Below are 19,673 nucleotides of genomic sequence, written 5' to 3'. Positions count from 1 at the left end.
AGTCCGGAGCGATGACACGTCAGAAAGCAACAGTCACGTCTCTCTTAGGTGTGAAGAGAGAGCGACGCAGTTCCTCAGCCTCGTTCTCCTAAAAGCATCTCCTCGTTGTGCTGAGAAGCGGACAGTCCACTATTTACTGCCGACGACAGTAAGCATGAGAATTTCATTGTTAGTTTCTCTCATCAGGCCGACCGGGCCGATTATTGTGGGCATCTCTCTGGGGTTCACGCTGAGCCTTCTGAGCGTCACCTGGGTGGATGAGTCCTGCGACTCTGACTGGATGGGACCCGCCGAAGAGATGCTCATAGGGCAGCCTGGGAGCTCGAAAGGGGCCCGTAAACCTAGTTCGATATCTTCTGGCACAACTGACAACAACGGCAATGTCGAAGAGGATTTTGAGCCCAGAATAGTGCCTTATAACAAGCTTGCTCAGGAAGGTCCTCCCAAAAAAGTTTTCAGGTAGGTGTAGCTCCACTAGTGATGCTATACAGTGCCCACCCTGAATGGAGCCTGTTCGGTCTAGAGCATGCATGCATGAAAAGGTAGTAATTAAAAAAAAAAATTAAAAAAAGGAAACACTATTAAAATAAAACAGCATCCAGTGCACATTTTTTCCTCTTTGAGCTTTTCTGCAAGAAGTTTGCTGCTAAACTAAAGATACCTGTGCACATTTGTGGATGGGGAACTGGACTAGGACTCTGTCTATTTATAGAGTAAGGCTCCTGATCTTGGTCACAGGTCACATAAAGCGTGCTGTCAGTCAAGGATCAGCAGTTCAGTAATCTGAACTACAATGACAGCTTCAACAACTCAACAGTGTTCTTAAAGACACAAATAAATTTAACATTCATGATGTCAACACATTGTAGAAAACTTTTAGTTTTACTTTAGTTTGTGCTAAAATGACAAAAATTATTTGGCCAATAGTTTTTTAGTAAATACTAGTGTAAGAAGCTTCAATAATGTTTATTTATTTATTCATATTTAAAGTGGTTGCTAATAAAGTTACCACAGTCTTATTTTAGTAACTTCAAAAGTAACACTTTGAGGGATTGTCAAAAGTGGTGTGTGAAGCCCAAGTATGGTAACCCTACACAGAATTTGTCCTCTGCATTTAAAGGAGAACTCCGGCGCAAAATGAACCTTTGTTCTAATTACACATTGTTACCTAGTCAACCATTATCTGAGATTTGTTTTCATGATTGCATATAACGCTAGTATAACGCTAGTATATAGGGCATAGAGTAATGACAAATAAAAACCGCTTGTTATTACCACTAACAAGGCTCAAAATAGCCCCACTCTAACACGACAGCATAATAAGGGTCCAGGAAGAAGCCATCTTTGAAAAATAGTCTCTACCAGTCGATCTACAAAAGCCAATCCAAGTGCGCTGAACTGTGCAGAATCTCATATGGTCCGTTGTTTCCGGAAGAAACACAAACACAAACCATTTTCTACTCTTCAATATGTACACGCAGCCTATTATTCACGCTCACCTTATCACCTTATTCACATCTCACCAGCGCATTTGGATCGGCTTTCGTAGATCGACTGGTAGAGACTATTTTTCAAAGATGGCTTCTTCCTGTATTCGCGAAGTTGTCTGTGTGTATAAAATATCTTCTTATTAACCTGTTTGGACACTGACAAAGTTCTCAATGCTTCGGTTTGAATGTAGGGACCCTTATTATGCTACCATGTTAGTGTGGGGCTATTTTGAGCCTTGTTAGTGGTAATAACAAGCGATTTTTATTTGTCATTATTCTATGCCCCATATACTAGCATTATAGGCTAAACTGTTTTTAGAGATAAAACTATTTACATTCGGCAATCATGAAAACAAATCTCAGATAACGGTTGACTAGGTAACAATCTGTAATTAGACCAAAGGTTCATTTTGCGCCGGAGTTCTCCTTTAACCCATCCAAGTTAGTGCACACACATTAGGAGTAGTGAACACACAAACACACACACACACACACCCGGAGCAGTGGGCAGCTATTTTGCTGTGGCACCTAGAGAACGATTGGGGGTTAGATGCCTTTGCTGAATGGCACATTAATCGGTATTGAGAAGAATCGAACCCGCAACCTTCGGGTTACCAGTTTGACTCTCTAACCATTTTTGCCCTTTTCCAGGTAATATTAAGTATTATTCTCAGTTACTACTGTACATAGTTTAAAAGAACATTTCAGGCAGTGAAATATGTACAAAGTGTTTGAACATGAATATATCAGATATGGTGGCATCTGCATCCATCCATCCTTTTTCCAAACTGCTTGTCCTATGTAGGATCGTGGAAATGCTGGAGACTTTCCCAGCATCTAGGACCATAGGCAAGGAAACACCCTGGATGGATGGCCTGTCCAGCACGGACATGGTATCTACTGTTTGAGAAGTCAAAAAATACATTTTGTGTGGAAAACATTATTTCTCATTTGTCTCGTAACTGAACGTGACATGCTTGTTCAAATGAAGGAGGTTTGAGACCATAGAGAATATTCTTAGAATAACTTTGGCCTAAATTTTTCTCACACAAAGCTATGCATCAAATGGTTTTAGATTTTGGATTGTCTTTTTTTTGTTGCTATTAACCCTCCTTATGGAGAGAGTTGAATGAATATCATTCAGAAAATTATTTTGTGTTTTATGGGGAAAAAAATGACAGCAGACAAGTTTAGATTGTCACCGGTTTGAATAAATAATGACTACTGCCTATTTTGGACTTCTGTGTGTGGTATGTTATAAATGGTTGGGTTGGTTTATTTGACCAACTGACACAGCAAACCCAGCTGTGCTTGTGAGTTCCTAATGTAACTGTGCTGTAATTCATATTTCTTAACTCTTCATGTTATTAATTCATCCTTCATCTTTTTCTTTTTAGATCCAAGTATGCCAGCACAGAGCTTGGAATTCGTGAACGTCTCTTTGTTTCAGTATTTACCTCCAAAACCACCATAAACACGTTAGCCGTGGCCATCAACCGGACCCTCAACCACCACCTGGATGGCCGGCTCATCTTTTTTACAGGCACTCGCAGTCGTAAACTCCCTAATGGAATGTTTGTGGTCGTTCACGGTGACGAGCGTCCAGTCCCAAACATGTACCAGTCTGTCCGATATCTTCTAGAGCATCGCATTGCTGAGTATGATTGGTTCTACCTTGTCCAGGATGATACCTATACCCAGCCCGAAAGGCTGAAAACTTTAGTAAGCCACCTCAGCATTGACCTTCAGCTTTACATGGGCCACCCAGGAGAGTTCATTGGAGGTGAAACCCAGGGAAGGTACTGCCACAGTGGACCAGGTTTTTTACTTTCCCGTGCACTACTTCTGAAGCTCCAGCCTTTCTTGGAGCAATGCAGGACTGACATCATAAGCGTCAGACCTGATGAGTGGCTCGGTCGCTGTATCATTGAGTATGTAGGCACGAACTGTGTGGAGGAATATGAGGTAAGAGGTAATCATTAACTGGGACTCAAAGATTGGAATAAGAAATTAAAAAGTCTGTTATTGTTTACTCTCCTTCATGTCTTTCCAAGCTTGAATTGGCTTGTTTTCTTCTGCGGAAAAGAATATTTTAAAAATATTTCAGTTGTTTTTATCCATTTTCTGAAAGACCAGATTGAAGTTTCATTCCGCAGAAGAAAGAAAGCAAAACTAGGTTGTAACAGGGTTATTTGTGTATCAGATTGAAATTTGTATTAATATTTTGAATTAATTTATATATTCCCTTTACATTTGAATAATTTTGCTGTGTTTTTGTCATTTTTATTTGTTAAAAAAACGTGTATATATTGCTTTTATTATTTTTTATTTGAGTTTTAGTTATTTCAGTACATCAAGTTAAACTAAATTAAATTGAAGAATGTTGCCTTGGAAACTAGCTCAAATTTAAAAAACTAGCTTTCAGTTAGTTTATTTTATTTCAAGGAACAACATGTGTTTTTATGGTTTTAGTTTAAAGGGATTGTTCACTTTGAAATTAATTTTTGTGAAAACATATCAAAAATTAATTTCAAAGTGAACTATCCCTTGGTAACCACATGTGGGGGGGAGTAAATAATGACATCATTTCATTTTTTTGGATGAACCATGCCTTTAAATCTAGCGTGAGAACAAAAATGGGATCCAGAGCAAAACAATCAAAGTTGCATTCACTTTTCATTGTTTATATTCCATCAACTTTCCATTTCATTAGCTTTGTTTCTATTTTGTTGCAATGCAATCATGACAGCATCTGCTTTTCCCCCTGTAATCACAAAGGCAGTTACATTTCTCACATCATGAGATTCCAATTAATCACAAGCTAAAATAGTATCTATCCCAGGGCAAATGTAGCTGAGAGAGCCGGAATGAGCTGAACGAAGGGAGGGGGTGGGGGGATTGGGGGGCTCAGAGCCTGAACTATGTACAGATCATCCTGGCAAACTCTAAAAACAGGCCTGTGTTGATAAAGTAGACTTTTCATGTAGCTGGTTTTCCTTAGTTGGCAATGTTTATGCTGGTCACAAATGACTACATTTTCCACCTATAGGGTCTCTAGTTTCGACAGGAAACCACATTACCCAAGGGCCCATGCTTTATTGAGAGGGTGCGCTGTTATATATTGAGAGGCTCAATGCACCAGGGAGGCCAAATATTCAATAGTTCACAGTATTTTTCAAATTCCGAGGCAGGTACATTGATATACTCAAACAAGCTCACAGTCATGTGTAAATTCTCGGTAATATATATATATATATATATATATATATATATATATATAACGCCATGAGCCCTATTTTAACGATCTAAGCATTGGTCTAAAGAGTCGCGAATGCGATGCCGTATTGTTGTGTTTAATTAAGAAATTTGTTATTCTAAAAATGTACATACATTTCTCTCATAGTTTAGACTATATACAGTGAAATTTATAAATCCAATTTTTAAGTATATATTCAGAACATAAAAAAAGAATTAGGAATGAACTACAGTATATACATATCCTATATTGGATATTAACATCTAATAGTTTAAATCGCGGCAGCAGCTTCAGGTTGGTAGTCCAAGACATTGTTGTCTATCTGTACTTTCGGGATTCTTACTGGAGCCTCGCTTTCGATTTCAAAATGGCAGCTGCGTGAAATGAACGTATACACGCGTTGTGACCCGCCTATAGGCGCACATTACTAATACACCCTTTAAATAACAAAAAATTAAAAAATATTGCGCCATTGACTTTAGACTAGATTTCAGTTGGTCAATGGTGCAGTCTATTTCAGTGGCCTCCAACGTGCTAACAATGTGCCTGAACACACCTCGCACAAATGGACGCAATTGCATTTGCTATTCAAACAATGAGGCACAGGACGTGAAAATGAAAATAAGTGCGTCGGGCTGAAAATAGCAAAAAAAAAAAAAAAAAAAAACATAGGTTAGTGTTGTGAGTTGGTGTGGTAAATGGGATTGGATATGGGTACTATGGCTGCTGGTTTCTTAATGGATTATGCCCTGTGCTTTGGCATAGAGTTGAAGGGATTAAGACCATCACACTCTTAATAGCCTGATTCCTGAATATCCTGATTTCTGCATGACTTAAACTAACGTTCAAAAGTTTGGGGTCAGTAAGTTGTTTTTTGTTTGTTTGTTTTTTCTAAAGAAAGGAATGCTTTCATTTAGTAAAGATGCATTAATTTGATCATTTTTTATAAATCATTTTTTTATAAATCAATATTATTTTTATAAATCAAATGCACTCATATTTTAAATAAATGCTGTTCTTTTGAACTTTCGATTTAAAAAAAAATGCATCACAGTTGCAATACTACAGGTTTTAACATTGATTACAAAAAAATGTTTCTTGAGCACCAAAGTTAGCTTTTTAAGATGAATCCTGAAGGATTGTGTGACAGCAAGAATGAAGTAAAAATCAGATTTGCTATCACAGGGGAAAAAATGCATTTTAAAACGTATTAAAGTAGAAAACAGTTACTTTAAATTGTAATAATATTTAATGATATTTTCTGTTTTTACTGCATTTTGCAGCTTTGGTCAGAGTAACCATAATGTCTCTTGCAAAATACATCTATAACTGAGACAGGGTGTATGTTACAGAGACACAAAAATTACTTGAATTCTACTGCAAAAGCAGTCATAACTTATTAAATGAGTTTGTTTGTTTTTTAAGTTTTTAAATGGTTGTTTCTCTACAAATGGATTTGCTATTTCAAGAAAACTTTAAACAAATGGGAAGTTAATGCAAAATCATTGTAGATTCAGAGTATTTGAGAGAATTTAATTAATACAGTTTTTTTTAAAAATCACATTGAAATCATATTGAAAATCTATAGTGGTTTTAAATTTAATTGACAAACAGGAAGGGTATCATATTAGGATGAGGATGTTCTCTACCAAGTTTAGGGGTTCGTATTTGTTTCAGCAGGCATTCAGAATGGTTTGCACTTAACTGGTTTAGGGGGGAAAATACATGCTGGAAGCAGATAAAGCTAAATTATTATCACTGTAAAACTATAAAGCATCGGTAATTCACACAGACCTGAACATGCTTTTTGGATCCAGCATAAAACAAGTGAGTGTCCAGACACCAGGATTACTTGAATGGAATGATGTACTTCTTCCTGTTCTCGACAGGCCAGCTGCAGACCTGCTGAGATTTGTGCAGTTAATTAGCATGGTTACAAGACATTAAACAGATTTACTGCAAATTGCAAGGGTCTGCTGACTAAAGCTGACCAGAATTAACCTAGAGGTGCTGTCTATGGAACTATGACCACATTCTTGTTATTGTGCCAAATGTTGAAGCCTAAAAAACCCACAATATATGTAAATTATATTTACAGCATATACAATATATTATTCTGATCTAATTTCAATCTTGCTTTACCTTAGGGGCTGAATTATAATTATTTTACATTGGAAAGCCAAATGGACCTTCCCAGAGTGGGGAATGATGAATTCCGGAATGCATTCACTGTTCATCCTGTGACCAGCGCAGAACTCATGTATCGTCTGCACAAACATTTTACAGAAATAGAACTGCAGAGGACCTATAAGGAGATTAAAAAACTGCAGGTTAGATTGTGCTTAATTCTTTACAACTTAAAAAAATGCATGTATGTATGTGTGTGTTTTATTTAGCTCTTTATTTTGTATACTTTACTCAAAAGGCCGTACCCTCAAAGGTACACCTTTCTAATCGATCTACCCCTAAATAAGTTGTTCTCATCTTTTTTGCCCTAAAGCAATGTTTCTCAACTCCAGTCCTCTGGACACACCCACCAGAATGTTTTAGATGTCTCTCTATTCAACAAACTAAAAAAGTAATGAGTTTAATCAGGTGTTAATTAGTGAAGCATCAAAACATTCTGATTTGGGGGTTGGCCAGGAGTGGAGTTTATAAACACTGCCGTAAAGGGGGCATATTAGTACCCTAATGCTGAGTTCAGACTACATGATATCAGCTCGATTTTGATTTGACGTAGGCCGTCATGGTGATTCATAAATGACAATGGCATCGGGACAAAAGAATCGACCGTTTTACGTAAAGTGTATCATAGTAGACGATAACCAATGCCGTGCCTGTGACACTTCATGATGTCACGATAGAAAGACTAGCATGTTAAAAAATTTTCTGTCCTTTACAATGGATTCTGTCCCATCTCTGATTTTGACCAATAGGAGCACAGAAGCTCTTCCCTACACAGCTTTCAAACATGGCGAAACGAAAGAGAGACAATGGTATTGGTGCTGCTACTGTAGGTAAAATTATGCAATGGAAGAAGGTTTGTGGAGCTATGGCAACTATACTCCTACCTTTATGATGTTTCCTCAAAGGACTACCTCAACAGAGTTTTGTACATTTGGAAAGCTGTCAGTACAGACAAAAACGACAAAAATCCTACACCGTGTTATCGTCTTTTTAAAATTCGCACCCTGTTGACTTCAATGGGGCATGTTCTAAACCTGCTTTTAGCCTCTTAACATCCTTGATTTGTCGTTACGAGTGCACAGCCATGTGAGTGGTGTTTTTAAGAGTGACCACGGTCAATCTGACTGCAGTAGATGTGAAAGAAATGAATAAAAATTATGTTAATTCAGCCAGCTCACATACCTCTATTAGCTTCCTGTTTTCGGTCGAAGCCCACAGTAGTCGATTGTCGAGTTCACGCACGAGATCATTGGTGAATATCATCTAAAACCTACCACTGTGTGGTGTTCTGAGAATATCAGCTCAAATGGATAGTTCATCCGAATCAGATGTTGAACACACGGAGGTTTGAAATGATATTCACTAATGATCTTGCGCGTGAGATCGACAATCGACTACTGTGGGCTTCGACCGAAAACAGGAAGCAAAGAGAGGTATGTGCGCTGACTGAATTAACATCATTTTTATTCATATCTTTCATATCTACTGCAGTCAGATTGACCGTGGTCACTCTTAATAACACGACTTGTATGGCTGTGCACTCGTAATGACAAATCAAGGATGTTAAGAGGCTAAAAGCAGGTTTAGAACATGCCCCATTGAAGTCAACAGGGTGCGAATTTTAAAAAGACGTTAACAAGGTGTCGGCAACACCGATTTTTGTCTGTACTGACAGCACTCCAAATGTTCAAAATAATGAGCTCACTGTTAAAATTGACCAGAGTTCTCCTTTAAGCTATACATGCTGCTTCGGTAGCTATTCGGTAGGTACCACGTAACATCTAGTCATGTCTACAAAAATGTCAGACAAAAATATTGTGCAGACTGAACGCAGCATAAGGTACTATCCCTGCTGAAAAATCCAGAATTGCTTGTCAACGGTATAAGGTATGTTTTGCATGCTGGGATGGGATGCTGGTTGCTGGTTTGCTAATCACCATAATGGTAATCTAGAGTGCTGCACCAACCACACCAGCTGAGACCAACAATACCAGCTTCTGCAGGTCCTCAAGCTAGACCAACACTATACCAGCTCTAACCACCATAAACCTAACTGGGCCAACATGGAATTCATGCTGGTTTATGCTGTATTTTTCAGCAGGGATACGATACCTTACAATATGAACATATACCCTTAAGGTGCTAATATGAACCCTTCAAGATGAAAGTGACAAGCTGTTTCTCCCCTAAAGATACAGTGTATTGTATTTTGATTGAATTTTTTATAATGGTTTTTTTAACTTTTCATGCACCTTACTTTTCACCCTCAGTCTGAGATAAAGAATGTCAGTGAAGTAGCTGCGGACGGAAACAAGAGTGCTCTATGGCCCATTGGCATCACACCTCCCTTTGAACCCAAAAGCCGCTTTGAGGTACTGCGTTGGGACTACTTTACCGAAGATAACCTTTTCTCCTGTGTGGATGGTGCCCCTAAATGCCAGCTCAATGGTGCTGATCGCGATGACGTGACTGATGTCATCAGGGTCGCTGTTGAAGAACTCAATAAAAAATACAACCCTTTCGTACGGTTGAGCTCTCCACGGCTAGTGAATGGTTACAGGCGCTTGGACCAGACTCGAGGGATGGAGTACACCTTGGACCTGCAGGTTCAGGCCACGACTGAGTCTGGTCACCAGAAACCAATCGCACGCCGTGTACACCTTGTGAGACCCCTCAGCCGGGTAGAGATTATCCCCATGCCTTACGTCACCGAGGCTACACGAGTTCACGTCCTTTTGCCCCTCACTACTTATGAGGCCCATGTAGCACTGCACTTTTTAGATCACATTTCATTCAATTTGTTTGAGACTGGTGAGAATGCAGTTCTTATTTTCCTGTTCACTTATGAACCCGCTGAGGCCCAAAAAGTGAGTACAAATGATGTCTTTTCAGAGGTCAAGGCTAAGATCACCGCAGTTGAGCGCAGATATCCCAGCGTCAAGGTTTCTTGGATCAGCTTAAAGACAGAAAATCCTGGTGTCCTGCGGATCCTGGACATTGTTTCTAGGAAGCACCCGGTAGAAACACTCTTCCTCCTGGTCACAGCTGACACAGTACTCAACTCGGAGTTCTTGAATCGCTGCCGCATGAACACCATCAGTGGCTGGCAGGCTTTCTTTCCCATCCATTTCCAAGACTTTGACCCCAGTGTGGCTTATCCAGACCAGGTTCCCCCTGCCTTACACGACCTGGTCCGGGAAGCGGGTCACTTTGACCGCTACACCTTCGGTGAGGCCTGTTTCTACAACTCGGACTACATTTCCTCACGCACACGAATGTCCGGGGATTTGCAGGAGAGTGAAGATCTGCTGGAGAGCCTGGATCTTTATGACATGTTTGTGCAGTACTCGGGACTGCACGTGTTCCGTGCCGTCGAGCCTGCTTTGCGCCAGGCTTTCCGCAACCAAACCTGCGATCCTCGGCTAAGTGAGGACATGTTCCACCGCTGTCTCCAGAGCTCTCTGGAGGGCCAGGGGTCACGTTCCCAGCTCGCCATGCTAATATTTGAACAAGAGCAGGGAAACCGTACCTGAGGAGCTTCCAAAGAAGCAACAGTGGGGTAACTGTAGACTGGCTAACCGCTAGCAATACTCCTCCTTCTCCTAACATCTGTCTCTAGTAAGAGCTGTTTGATTATCTTACTGAATTCAAAGAGAAGTGTTCTGAATAGGAATATTTAACAAGAAATATTTCGAGACATCTTTCTGTGAGTACTTGACTCGCAACTGTTAATGCACTACAAAACAGCTATACTGTTCTTTCACTGTGCTTTTCTGAACAATTTTAGAATTTTGTATTGCAGCACGTCACATGTTGCTGCCTGGTTAGGATGGATTGTTTTTAATGTTGCATTCCTTATTTGTAAATGTTTTTACCTTACAGACTGGTGTAGTTCAACCCAATGTGTACTTTAGTTTTGACACAAATGCTAGCATATGCGCATAGCCAAACTCATAGTCTGGGTCCGAAATCGCATAATCTCTGAGTAAGTACTTATTTTGAGTAGTAACTGTGTTTGCTAAAAAAAAAAGTATGTTCCATATAGTACGTGTGTAATATGAATGTAATCCGGAGGTAGTACATTCGCCAAGTTGCCACTGTCATGTGTCCTACCAGCGTCAATTGCGTCACTTCACTGCCATTCACAAATCCTCTCCCATGGCCTTGGGTAATGCGTTTATTGTATCATCTGGGTCATCTGTGTACTTTTTGCCTACTCTTTTATGAGTACTGTGAATTCGGACATACTACTCTTGTTACGTACTGTTTTTTGTCTACTAGTTGGGAAGCATGAGATTTCTGATGCAGTTATAGCCTTTTAAAGGTCCCGTTCTTCATGATTTTTGAAGCTTTGATTGTGTTTACAGTGTGCATAACCAACCCGATCTCACGGGAATTCGTATAAATTTTACGAGGTGGCTAATTCGTAACAATTCGTACGACCTCACTCGTACGAATTAGTACGATTTTGCTAAATCGTACATATTTTACGAATTAGCCAATTTGTATGAATTCGTACGAATGACCTACCCCTGATCCCGCCCCTAAACATAACCGCCACGTGAGTTTAGACAAATCGTACAAATTCGTACGAGTGAGGTCGTATGAATTAGAACGAATTAGCCACTTTTGAATCACTCGTACGAATTCGTACGAATTGGTCGTGAGATAGGGTAGAATATAACATGTGTTCATGTTTCACGTGTAAAAAAAAACAGTATTTTTCACAAAATTTACTTATCTGTATACGGCTGTTTTCACTGTCCAAAAAACGGCCCGATGACTTCCTTGTTCTATGAAGTCCCTCCTTCTAACGAGTTCTGATTGTGTCAGCGGTTCCTGTGTTGTGATTCGACAGCAGCTTATCGCACATTGCCCGGAAAGGTCACGCCTCTTACCATAAATTGGGGAGCGCAACAAGACCACGCCCCTTTTTTGTGTATTCTTGTGGGCGGAGATTAGTCAAAGAACTGTTCTAGTTAAGGAAGTAGAGGGATGTAGTCCAAACATGCCGGTCGCTGTAGGCTTTGAAAGGGGACTTCTGTTAAATAAAATATCTCGCTAGGCATTGAACTTTGAGCTTTATAATTTTACAGGTATTATTTATGCTCTAACAGCAACATTACACACTAACTAAAGTTTGAAACATGGAATCGCGAAGAACGGGACCTTTAAAGTACACTTCACCTGTTTCCTTATTCACCTTGTGGACAAACTAATAACTGCAACAGAATTCAAGGCACAAGCATGCAGAGTATGCACAGTTAAAAATATGGCTGTGCACTGAATGCACTGTGTTGGCCTATGCATGGTGTTCTAATGATGAAATTTGTCACATGCATTGTGCTTATAACACGATTTTTGACCCACAGCAGATTCTAAAGTTTTCATTGGTCATGTCAATCACAGTGCCTACGTACAGTAAAGTCGCGGTCACTAGACCTGTGCATTACATTTTTTTTTTTGACACTGTAGTAGTTTTAATATGATTTAGCATGCACATTTGGAAGTATGGAACAAAAAGTGTCCACCACTTAACCCTGAAACAAATACTAACCCCCTAAACATAACCTCAGTTTTTATTACTGTTTGCTGTGATAGGATTGGATGATATTTCTGACCTCTCGACTGAATTCATGAAGTTTGAACTTTTCTTTACAGTTAACTACGTGACTGAGTTGACTAATGGAATCGGCTTAACTGGTTTAGAAAAAAAATCATGCATACGCATAAACTAGCGTACATGTAAAAAACGAAGTATACTGTTGGCTAGTGACGGAGTTGGGAAAGAGAATGTGAATAGAAATGTTTAAGTGATTATAGTGTATTTTTTTATTGTGACTGCAGCTGAGGGAAGAGAGGATGAAGAATGTTCACAACAAAAATGGACAGTTAAGAAAGGGCGAATGTATAACAATGTATTTTGTATTATTCCAGAATTCTGAATCCACCCATGTTAGAAATGCATTCCAGCCACCCACACTTCCTTTTCCCGTTAGCTTTGGCTGTCTGGTGCAACCTAACTATATTGTCCATGTAAAAATCTGTGCCTTGAAACCTGTTCCTTCACCATGGAATATTTCTCAATATGCAACCAACCAACAAATCAACAAAAAAATACTTTTTTTGTTGTTTTGTTTTGCACATGAACCTAAAATTTAAGTATATTTATAATGTCAGAATGATGTTTTGGTGGTTTGTGTTTTTTTTTCTCCATATTTCCTCTATCAAAAGGATGTTTGTGAGCAGAGTACCAGGTGTTAGGCTCTGTGGAACTGACATGCTATAATGAGATTATAGTTAATGCATCACACTGCAGATGTTTACTGTGTGTGCCGTGCTGCTACTAACAAAAATGGTTTCAGATGAAGAGCCTAAGAGGCTCTAATTCTATTTGTAGAAAGTGTGTCAATGCAAGTATGACAATGTAAATTGTCATTAATATTATTATTATGATTATTGTGTAATCACAACCCGTTTGCTCACAAAAACATCATCAGTGTATCCATGTGAAATTCAGTTAAAAACAACTTTTATTCACTAAATATTTCCACAGTAATTTTCAGATTAGCATGTTTCCATATGACATCTCTACCCTTGAATGTCCTCCATTATGGTGCCACCAATGTTAAAGTCATATAAAGTGGTGTTGAAACATGATAGGTGTTGGTGTTTTAGTATTAAGCCCACTAGATGGCAGTAAAAGCAGTTTTTTCTCTCTCCTTGAAATGCTGTCTTCATGTATAAGGTTAATCTGTGGAAATACAGTATTTTGCATATTTAATCAGAAGGCTCTGGCTTGTGACCAGTATCCAATATATTATTCAAGACATACAAATATAATAAATAAAATAAAGAAGAGTTCATTGTGGTTTTAAGGTTGTACTCTGACATTTCTGTTTTAGCTGCAGTGAGTATAACTGTATTCTAGTCCTTTTCACACTTTTAGACCAGATGGAAATGATGGCTATTCAAATATTTCTACAATTTGAAATGTGTATATTGTATTTGAATGTGCTTGTATTTGAATACAAAATAAAAACTCTATCACCTATTTTCATACAAAGGATATTATTTAATAGTGTTTACAGTTATGCATTTATTTTTTTTATTTTTACTAGAGATGATCTCAGCAAACAGTGTGTTCTAGTGGTGTTCTCCGTGTTTCAAACCTAGCGACAGACTGTTTCTAGCACAATGGAAAAGTTACATAAGACTGAAAAAGAGCATAACACCTACTCACAGAAAAAATGAGTGGTATATTTTAGCTTTTCTCCTACTGAGAAGTCTCATTATGTTATTAAGAAATGTGAAAAGGTGAAATGGCACAAGCACTGTACATTACCGCAAGAAGAACCACGCAGAAATCGTGTTCTGCACAGCAAAACGTGCGCGTTTGCTTCTCTCTGTTTCCCTTATAACTTTCCGTGAGTTCCTGTTTGTCCAGTCATTTATGTGTGAATGCAATATTTTCACAATCTTTCTTCTTTTAGGCCCATGATAGGTCCATCCAGAAGGGGAAAAAAAACACAAATCAACAAAAGCACATGTGGTTTCTTCATCTCATATTGCCTTGAGTGGTTTGAGCCGATTTCACATGATGAGGTCCCGGATTTGGCTTTGGCTGTAGCTTTTATAAGTGAAAAACAACCCCCCAGAAATGTATAATTCAGTGCAGGGTTCATTCAGAATCCCAATTTTAAGTTCAGTGATATATGAAAAAATAAAATAGAGAGAAGAAGAGGAGTCCCTTAAAAAGCAAAGTCCTGCTGTAAGACCGGTTGTGCGTTGTGATGATTTGGTAACATTGAAGTTGGATGTGCACTGTGTGGTTGAGCCAGGTCATTAGCTGCCTGTTGACAAACATATCGCAGATCTTCAGATATAGGTGCAAAGTTTAGAAGCCATTTCAATAATCTCTGTTTTTGTGACTCACCTTGACTTTGACTTCTTCAAATCTGACTGTAGCTATAGTTCCGGCAGCCAGCTGAGCTCGCAGGTTCTGTTCTCGCAGGTTCTTTGTTCTCTGGATCTGCTCTTGAATTAAGTTCTGTTGGTTCTGTTGTTTCTGACTCTTCTTTGGTTTCAGGAGTTGCTTGATTTTGTGTTTGGCCACCTATAGAGATAAAGATTAAAAGCAGACAAGGACAAGTGTTGTTTGTGTGTTTATGTGAATGTCTGGGGACTGTCCTATCCTCACGCAATGAAGTGAAGAGACATACCTCATATATATAGTCAAGTATTTCCAGGATAGTAAGAATACTGGCTCCAATGAAGAGCCCCATTTGTCCACCGATGTCTCCTGGAAATGAAAACCAAACAGCAATGACATAAATTAGAGATTGGATTGAAATGTTTTTTGCCACATTTTCAAAACTCATATTCTCCTAACCAATTTTCAGCTTGGTACAGCAGTCAATTTTGCATACAAAATGTACAAAACACTTCAATCATGTCTCAAGTCACGCTTCTATAACACAAGCGGTGGTAATCACCCAAAAAATGCAGTTTGTCAGTCATAAAACAAACCAAATAAAAAAATTCTGTTCAAAACCAGAATGACACCTAAAACTCACTGCATTTTACTGTACTGTACAGTATGTTACATGGTCAATGTTTACATTGCAGTAGACAATTAAACCTTATTTGTCTCGTTTGGTTTAGATGGTAATGAAATTGATAATTTTTTTATTTATTTAAAGGAGTAGTTCACTTTTGAAAAAACTTTTGCTGATAATTTACTCACCCCCATGTCATCCAAGATGTCCATGTCTTTCTTTCTTCAGTCGAAAAGAAATGAAGGTTTTTGATGAAAACATTCCAGGATTTTTCTCCATATAATGGACTTCAATGGGAACCAAACGGTTCAAGGTCCAAAAGGCAGTTTCAGTGCAAACTGCAAACTGTTCAAAGGGCTTTAAACGATTCCAGACGATGAATGAGGATCTTATCAAGCAAAACGATCACTCATTAAAAAAAAAAAATAACAAAGTTTAAGTTTTATAAGCTCAAATGCTTGCCTTGCTCTGTTCTGTGATGCGCGTTTGTGACTCTTTGAACTCGTTCATGAAAATGAACAAATCTTTTCCAGAGTCAACTCGTTCATTTCGTTCATTGAATGAACCAAATGACATGAAAAAAGATTCATTTTGATAAATGAGTTTGAACAGGAGAGTCACGAACGTGCATCTGGAATCATTTAAAGCCCTTTGAACTGTTTGCAGTTTGCACTGAAAGTGTCTTTTGGACCTTGAACCGTTTGGTTACCAGTAAAGTGCATTATATGGAGAAAAATCCTGGAATGTTTTCATCAAAAACCGTAATTTCGTTTCAACTGACGAAATTATGACATGGACATCTTGGATGACATGGGGGTGAGTAAATTATCAGCAAATGTTTTTTTAAAAGTGAACTTCTCCTTTAATATTTTTTTTAGATTATGAATCAAATTCAATACAGTATTACTGTAAAAATTGTCTTATTCAGTTTTGTATAGGTTTTGAAATTAAGTTAAATGAACAGTTTTGAAAGTATGCCAGCATATAAATTGGCCTGTATATTTTGGTTGTGGTTGTATCTGAGAAAAATGTAATTCATGCAATTTGAAAGATGTAGTCATCGAAGGTCATTTTGTGTTTTGTATTTCTCAGAATTTCAGTTGTGATCTGAAAAGCTAACCAAAGTGACTGGGAAAAAAGTAACACACTTTTAAAAAGCCAGACTATTAGATAGGTATAGTACAAATTGTTGTAGTGTGTGGGGATTGCAAACATACCTAACAGACCAGCAATGTCGTATGCTTTCTTCTGTTCTATTGTCTCATAGTTAAGGGCCTCAAAGAAAATATCCAAGATGAGAAAGTTGTCTCTGCACAATTAAAAAAAAAAAAAAAGTTTGAAACAAAAGTGGAAACAGTATGGAAACTAGCCCATTATGATTTGTATTATGGAAAGAAAAGGATTAGCCACAAGAATGGTTAAAAAAAATAATAATTAGTGGAAACCACAGAATGTAATTTTAGCAGACTATTCAATATTTATTTTTTCTATTATTAAGCCAGTGAATGGAGGACCACAATTACTTTTGTCATCCCATTATATAACTGTCAGAAACAAGCCTGAAGTTTGGACAATAGAACTCCTGCTATAGTTATTAGAAAAGGCCGATATAATTTGTGAAAGAAGCATGTTTTGCAAATAAATACATTTTTCAAAAATGCTGAGCAAGTATCCTTGCAGAAGCATTTGGTTTTCTGTGAAAAACTGTTTCTGGGTATGTTTCCTCATTGGTCTGTTTGAGGGTTATATAATGTTGAAATGTCCAGCAGCAGAATAAAAATTACCCCTGAGGTTGTGTGTGTGTGTGTGTGTGTGTGGACATTTATGCATTGGACTTACCTAATATATTCCTCTGATTTCTGGTATTTGCGTGAAAGGTAGCGAGCGGAGCCCCTGCTGGGGATTTTAACCATAGAGAGCTCTTTTCCATACCGAGTCAAATTACAGGGTGTCTCACAGGGACATGAGTCACCCGTGCTCTTCTGGAGTAAAGCTGGAGAATTGTACAGGAAATATTGATGAATTATACTTGGTTTGGACAAGTGGGCCACTGTAATGAATGGTGCTGTAGTTATCATCAATAATCGAGATCTCTATGTTGGTCAATAGTTTTAAATGCATTAGTGTGTTTTAAACTCTTAAGTAAGTGAAATTAATAGAGTTGTCGATGATCACTGTTTAAAACTTGTCATTGAGCATGATAAATGCACACCAATAAGAAGTTTACTGAAAAAAAAAATCCAGTTTACATGCAGACCAATGACCCGGCAACAAAACATAAAGATGCTCCGAGCTGCTCCGAGACACGAAGCTTGGGAATCCAAATGCAGTGTTTATTTTGAAAGGGTAATCCAGATAATAGGCATAAACTCAAAGGCAGGGGACACAGGCGAAAAGGGGAAACGGGAAAAGATCAAAAACCAAGAACACGGGAAGAACAGAGAGAATGCTCGGAATTGCAGTAGAGACACTAAACAAGACTTTTCAGGGAATGAATGTGAGAACCAGGCTTTTCTACAAGTTTCCGAGGGGCGCTCCTGTAAAAAATAAAGTGGGTGAAACTTCCGGTGAGGCGGCGGAAGTAGCATTCCAATGGTATTTTGTGTGTTAGTTAGCGAAGAGGCTAGCTGTTAGCATTAGAATTAGAGGCTAGAATTATTTTACTATTTAAAGAGGCAAATCTTTAATAGAGATGTCGTTACGGAGCTCAGGGACAACATCTGCTGTTCGCGGTTGTATGTATAACCGGACTAAACTAATTCAGTGGCTTAAACATGATTGTTTTGAACATAAGCTGAAAACGAAATCAGAGTGATCATACCAGAGCCCGTCTCTGATCCTGCCAACGACTGTAGTTTCCATCACCTCCCAAAAGACGACGAATCTTCCTGTGTACATTTGTTTAAATTCTTAATATTCTATAAACTCTATCAGCATGTGATACTGTTCGCTACTGATGTTACACCTAAACTCAGGATCAAAGCCTGTGTTGACAGAATGTGCCAGTTAATGTACTTAAGTAGCACATTCATTTATCATTTTGAATAAACTCCAAAGCACAATGACTAAGTATGTATTTTTTTATTTTAATTGTTTGTCAGCTCGCACAACTGTCTGTCACCATGCCTTGATGAGTATTGATTATTAATAATGTTATTATAATACTCCCAATCAACTACTGCGGAGGGTAAAGGTACTGTTATTTCACCCTTTTGAATTTCGTTGAGGTTGTGTTCCCACATCGTTAGCTAGTTTGGATCGCTATAACTTGAATGACCGTCAACTGTTGAATGAACAAGTGTCAAGCATGTCAAGTCGCGCTTTGTTTACTTCGAACCAGAAGACCCACTTTTGACGCAAGGCCTCATGGGGCGTAGGAAACTTGTGGATATGGGGTGAGTTTAACAAGGTAATGACATACAGGTGAATGTGAACATGGCTGATTAGTCTGGGCAAAGGATTATGGGAAATGTAGTTTGTGGATGTGTGGTGATTGTCCGGGTTGTACAGACTCATGATTTCAGTTTCTATGACTATACCACTTCTCCTTTGGAGATGAGATCACATTTTTATAATTTCTTGGTCAAGAAAGAGTCTGAATTAAATATTTGCTCTTCCCATATATAGCGAAACACTCACTCTGGTTGCATGCTCTTGAATATGCAGTAAGGATGCTTTCCTGATACACATGCACACTTCATTTAGATCAAAGAATGCAAGTTAAGGTGTTTTCATGCCAGGTGAAATCGGGGTAATGGGCAAAAATCTAGCTGTAAGCTGGATTTGACCTTAATTGTGGCGTTTTTCTCTATCGGCCTTGTTGGTTTATTTAGCATAATCGGTGAAAGAAAGTGCATGTAAATACACTCATTAATCACTCAGTCTCATGTCGCTTCAAACCTGTAATGCAATAAGATATATATGGAAAAAATCTCTGTCTTATTATCAGTTTTTTTCTGTCCATACAATGAAAGTCAGTGGGGTCCAGTGTCGTTTTGGACCCCAATGACTTTCATAGTTTGGAAAAAACAGTTCTTCAAAAATAACCTCTGCAAATGAAAGAAAAGGTTACACTCTATTTCGATTGTCACTAAAGACATTCTACTAACTATAAGTAACTTTTCAACTACATGTCAACTAACTGTCATTAGAGTATTAGTAGGCTGCAGTAGACTGTCAGTA

At 38.4% G+C, this 19,673-nt stretch overlaps 2 protein-coding genes across 4 annotated transcripts in view; one reads left to right on the top strand and one right to left on the bottom strand.

Moving 5' to 3' along the window:
- The first annotated feature begins 15 nt into the window (after nucleotides 1-15).
- Nucleotides 16-14,467, top strand: chpfb (chondroitin polymerizing factor b). The gene is made up of 4 exons (XM_039689076.2): nucleotides 16-459; nucleotides 2,888-3,455; nucleotides 6,894-7,076; nucleotides 9,204-14,467. The coding sequence occupies exons 1-4, from the start codon at nucleotides 155-157 to the stop codon at nucleotides 10,464-10,466; spliced, it is 2,319 nt and encodes a 772-aa protein (XP_039545010.2). The 5' UTR covers nucleotides 16-154; the 3' UTR covers nucleotides 10,467-14,467.
- The window catches only part of asic4b (acid sensing ion channel subunit family member 4b), a 53,969-nt gene continuing 47,744 nt past the window's right edge, over nucleotides 13,449-19,673 (bottom strand). For all 3 annotated transcript variants that reach the window (XM_089133885.1, XM_089133884.1, XM_039689079.2), the window contains 5 exons: nucleotides 17,331-17,484; nucleotides 16,709-16,800; nucleotides 15,156-15,235; nucleotides 14,870-15,049; nucleotides 13,449-14,786 (listed from right to left, as the gene is read on the bottom strand). In XM_089133885.1, coding sequence (XP_088990011.1) covers nucleotides 14,685-14,786; nucleotides 14,870-15,049; nucleotides 15,156-15,235; nucleotides 16,709-16,800; nucleotides 17,331-17,484 — 608 coding nt within the window. In that variant the 3' untranslated portion in view covers nucleotides 13,449-14,684. The remainder of the gene's footprint in view (nucleotides 14,787-14,869; nucleotides 15,050-15,155; nucleotides 15,236-16,708; nucleotides 16,801-17,330; nucleotides 17,485-19,673) is intronic.

Source organism: Pimephales promelas, chromosome 8, assembly GCF_988280905.1.
Source record: "Pimephales promelas chromosome 8, fPimPro1.hap1.1, whole genome shotgun sequence".
NCBI classification, from domain to species: Eukaryota; Metazoa; Chordata; class Actinopteri; order Cypriniformes; family Leuciscidae; genus Pimephales; species Pimephales promelas.
Note: the sequence above shows the minus strand (reverse complement) of the source record. Positions and strands in the feature narration are given on the sequence as shown.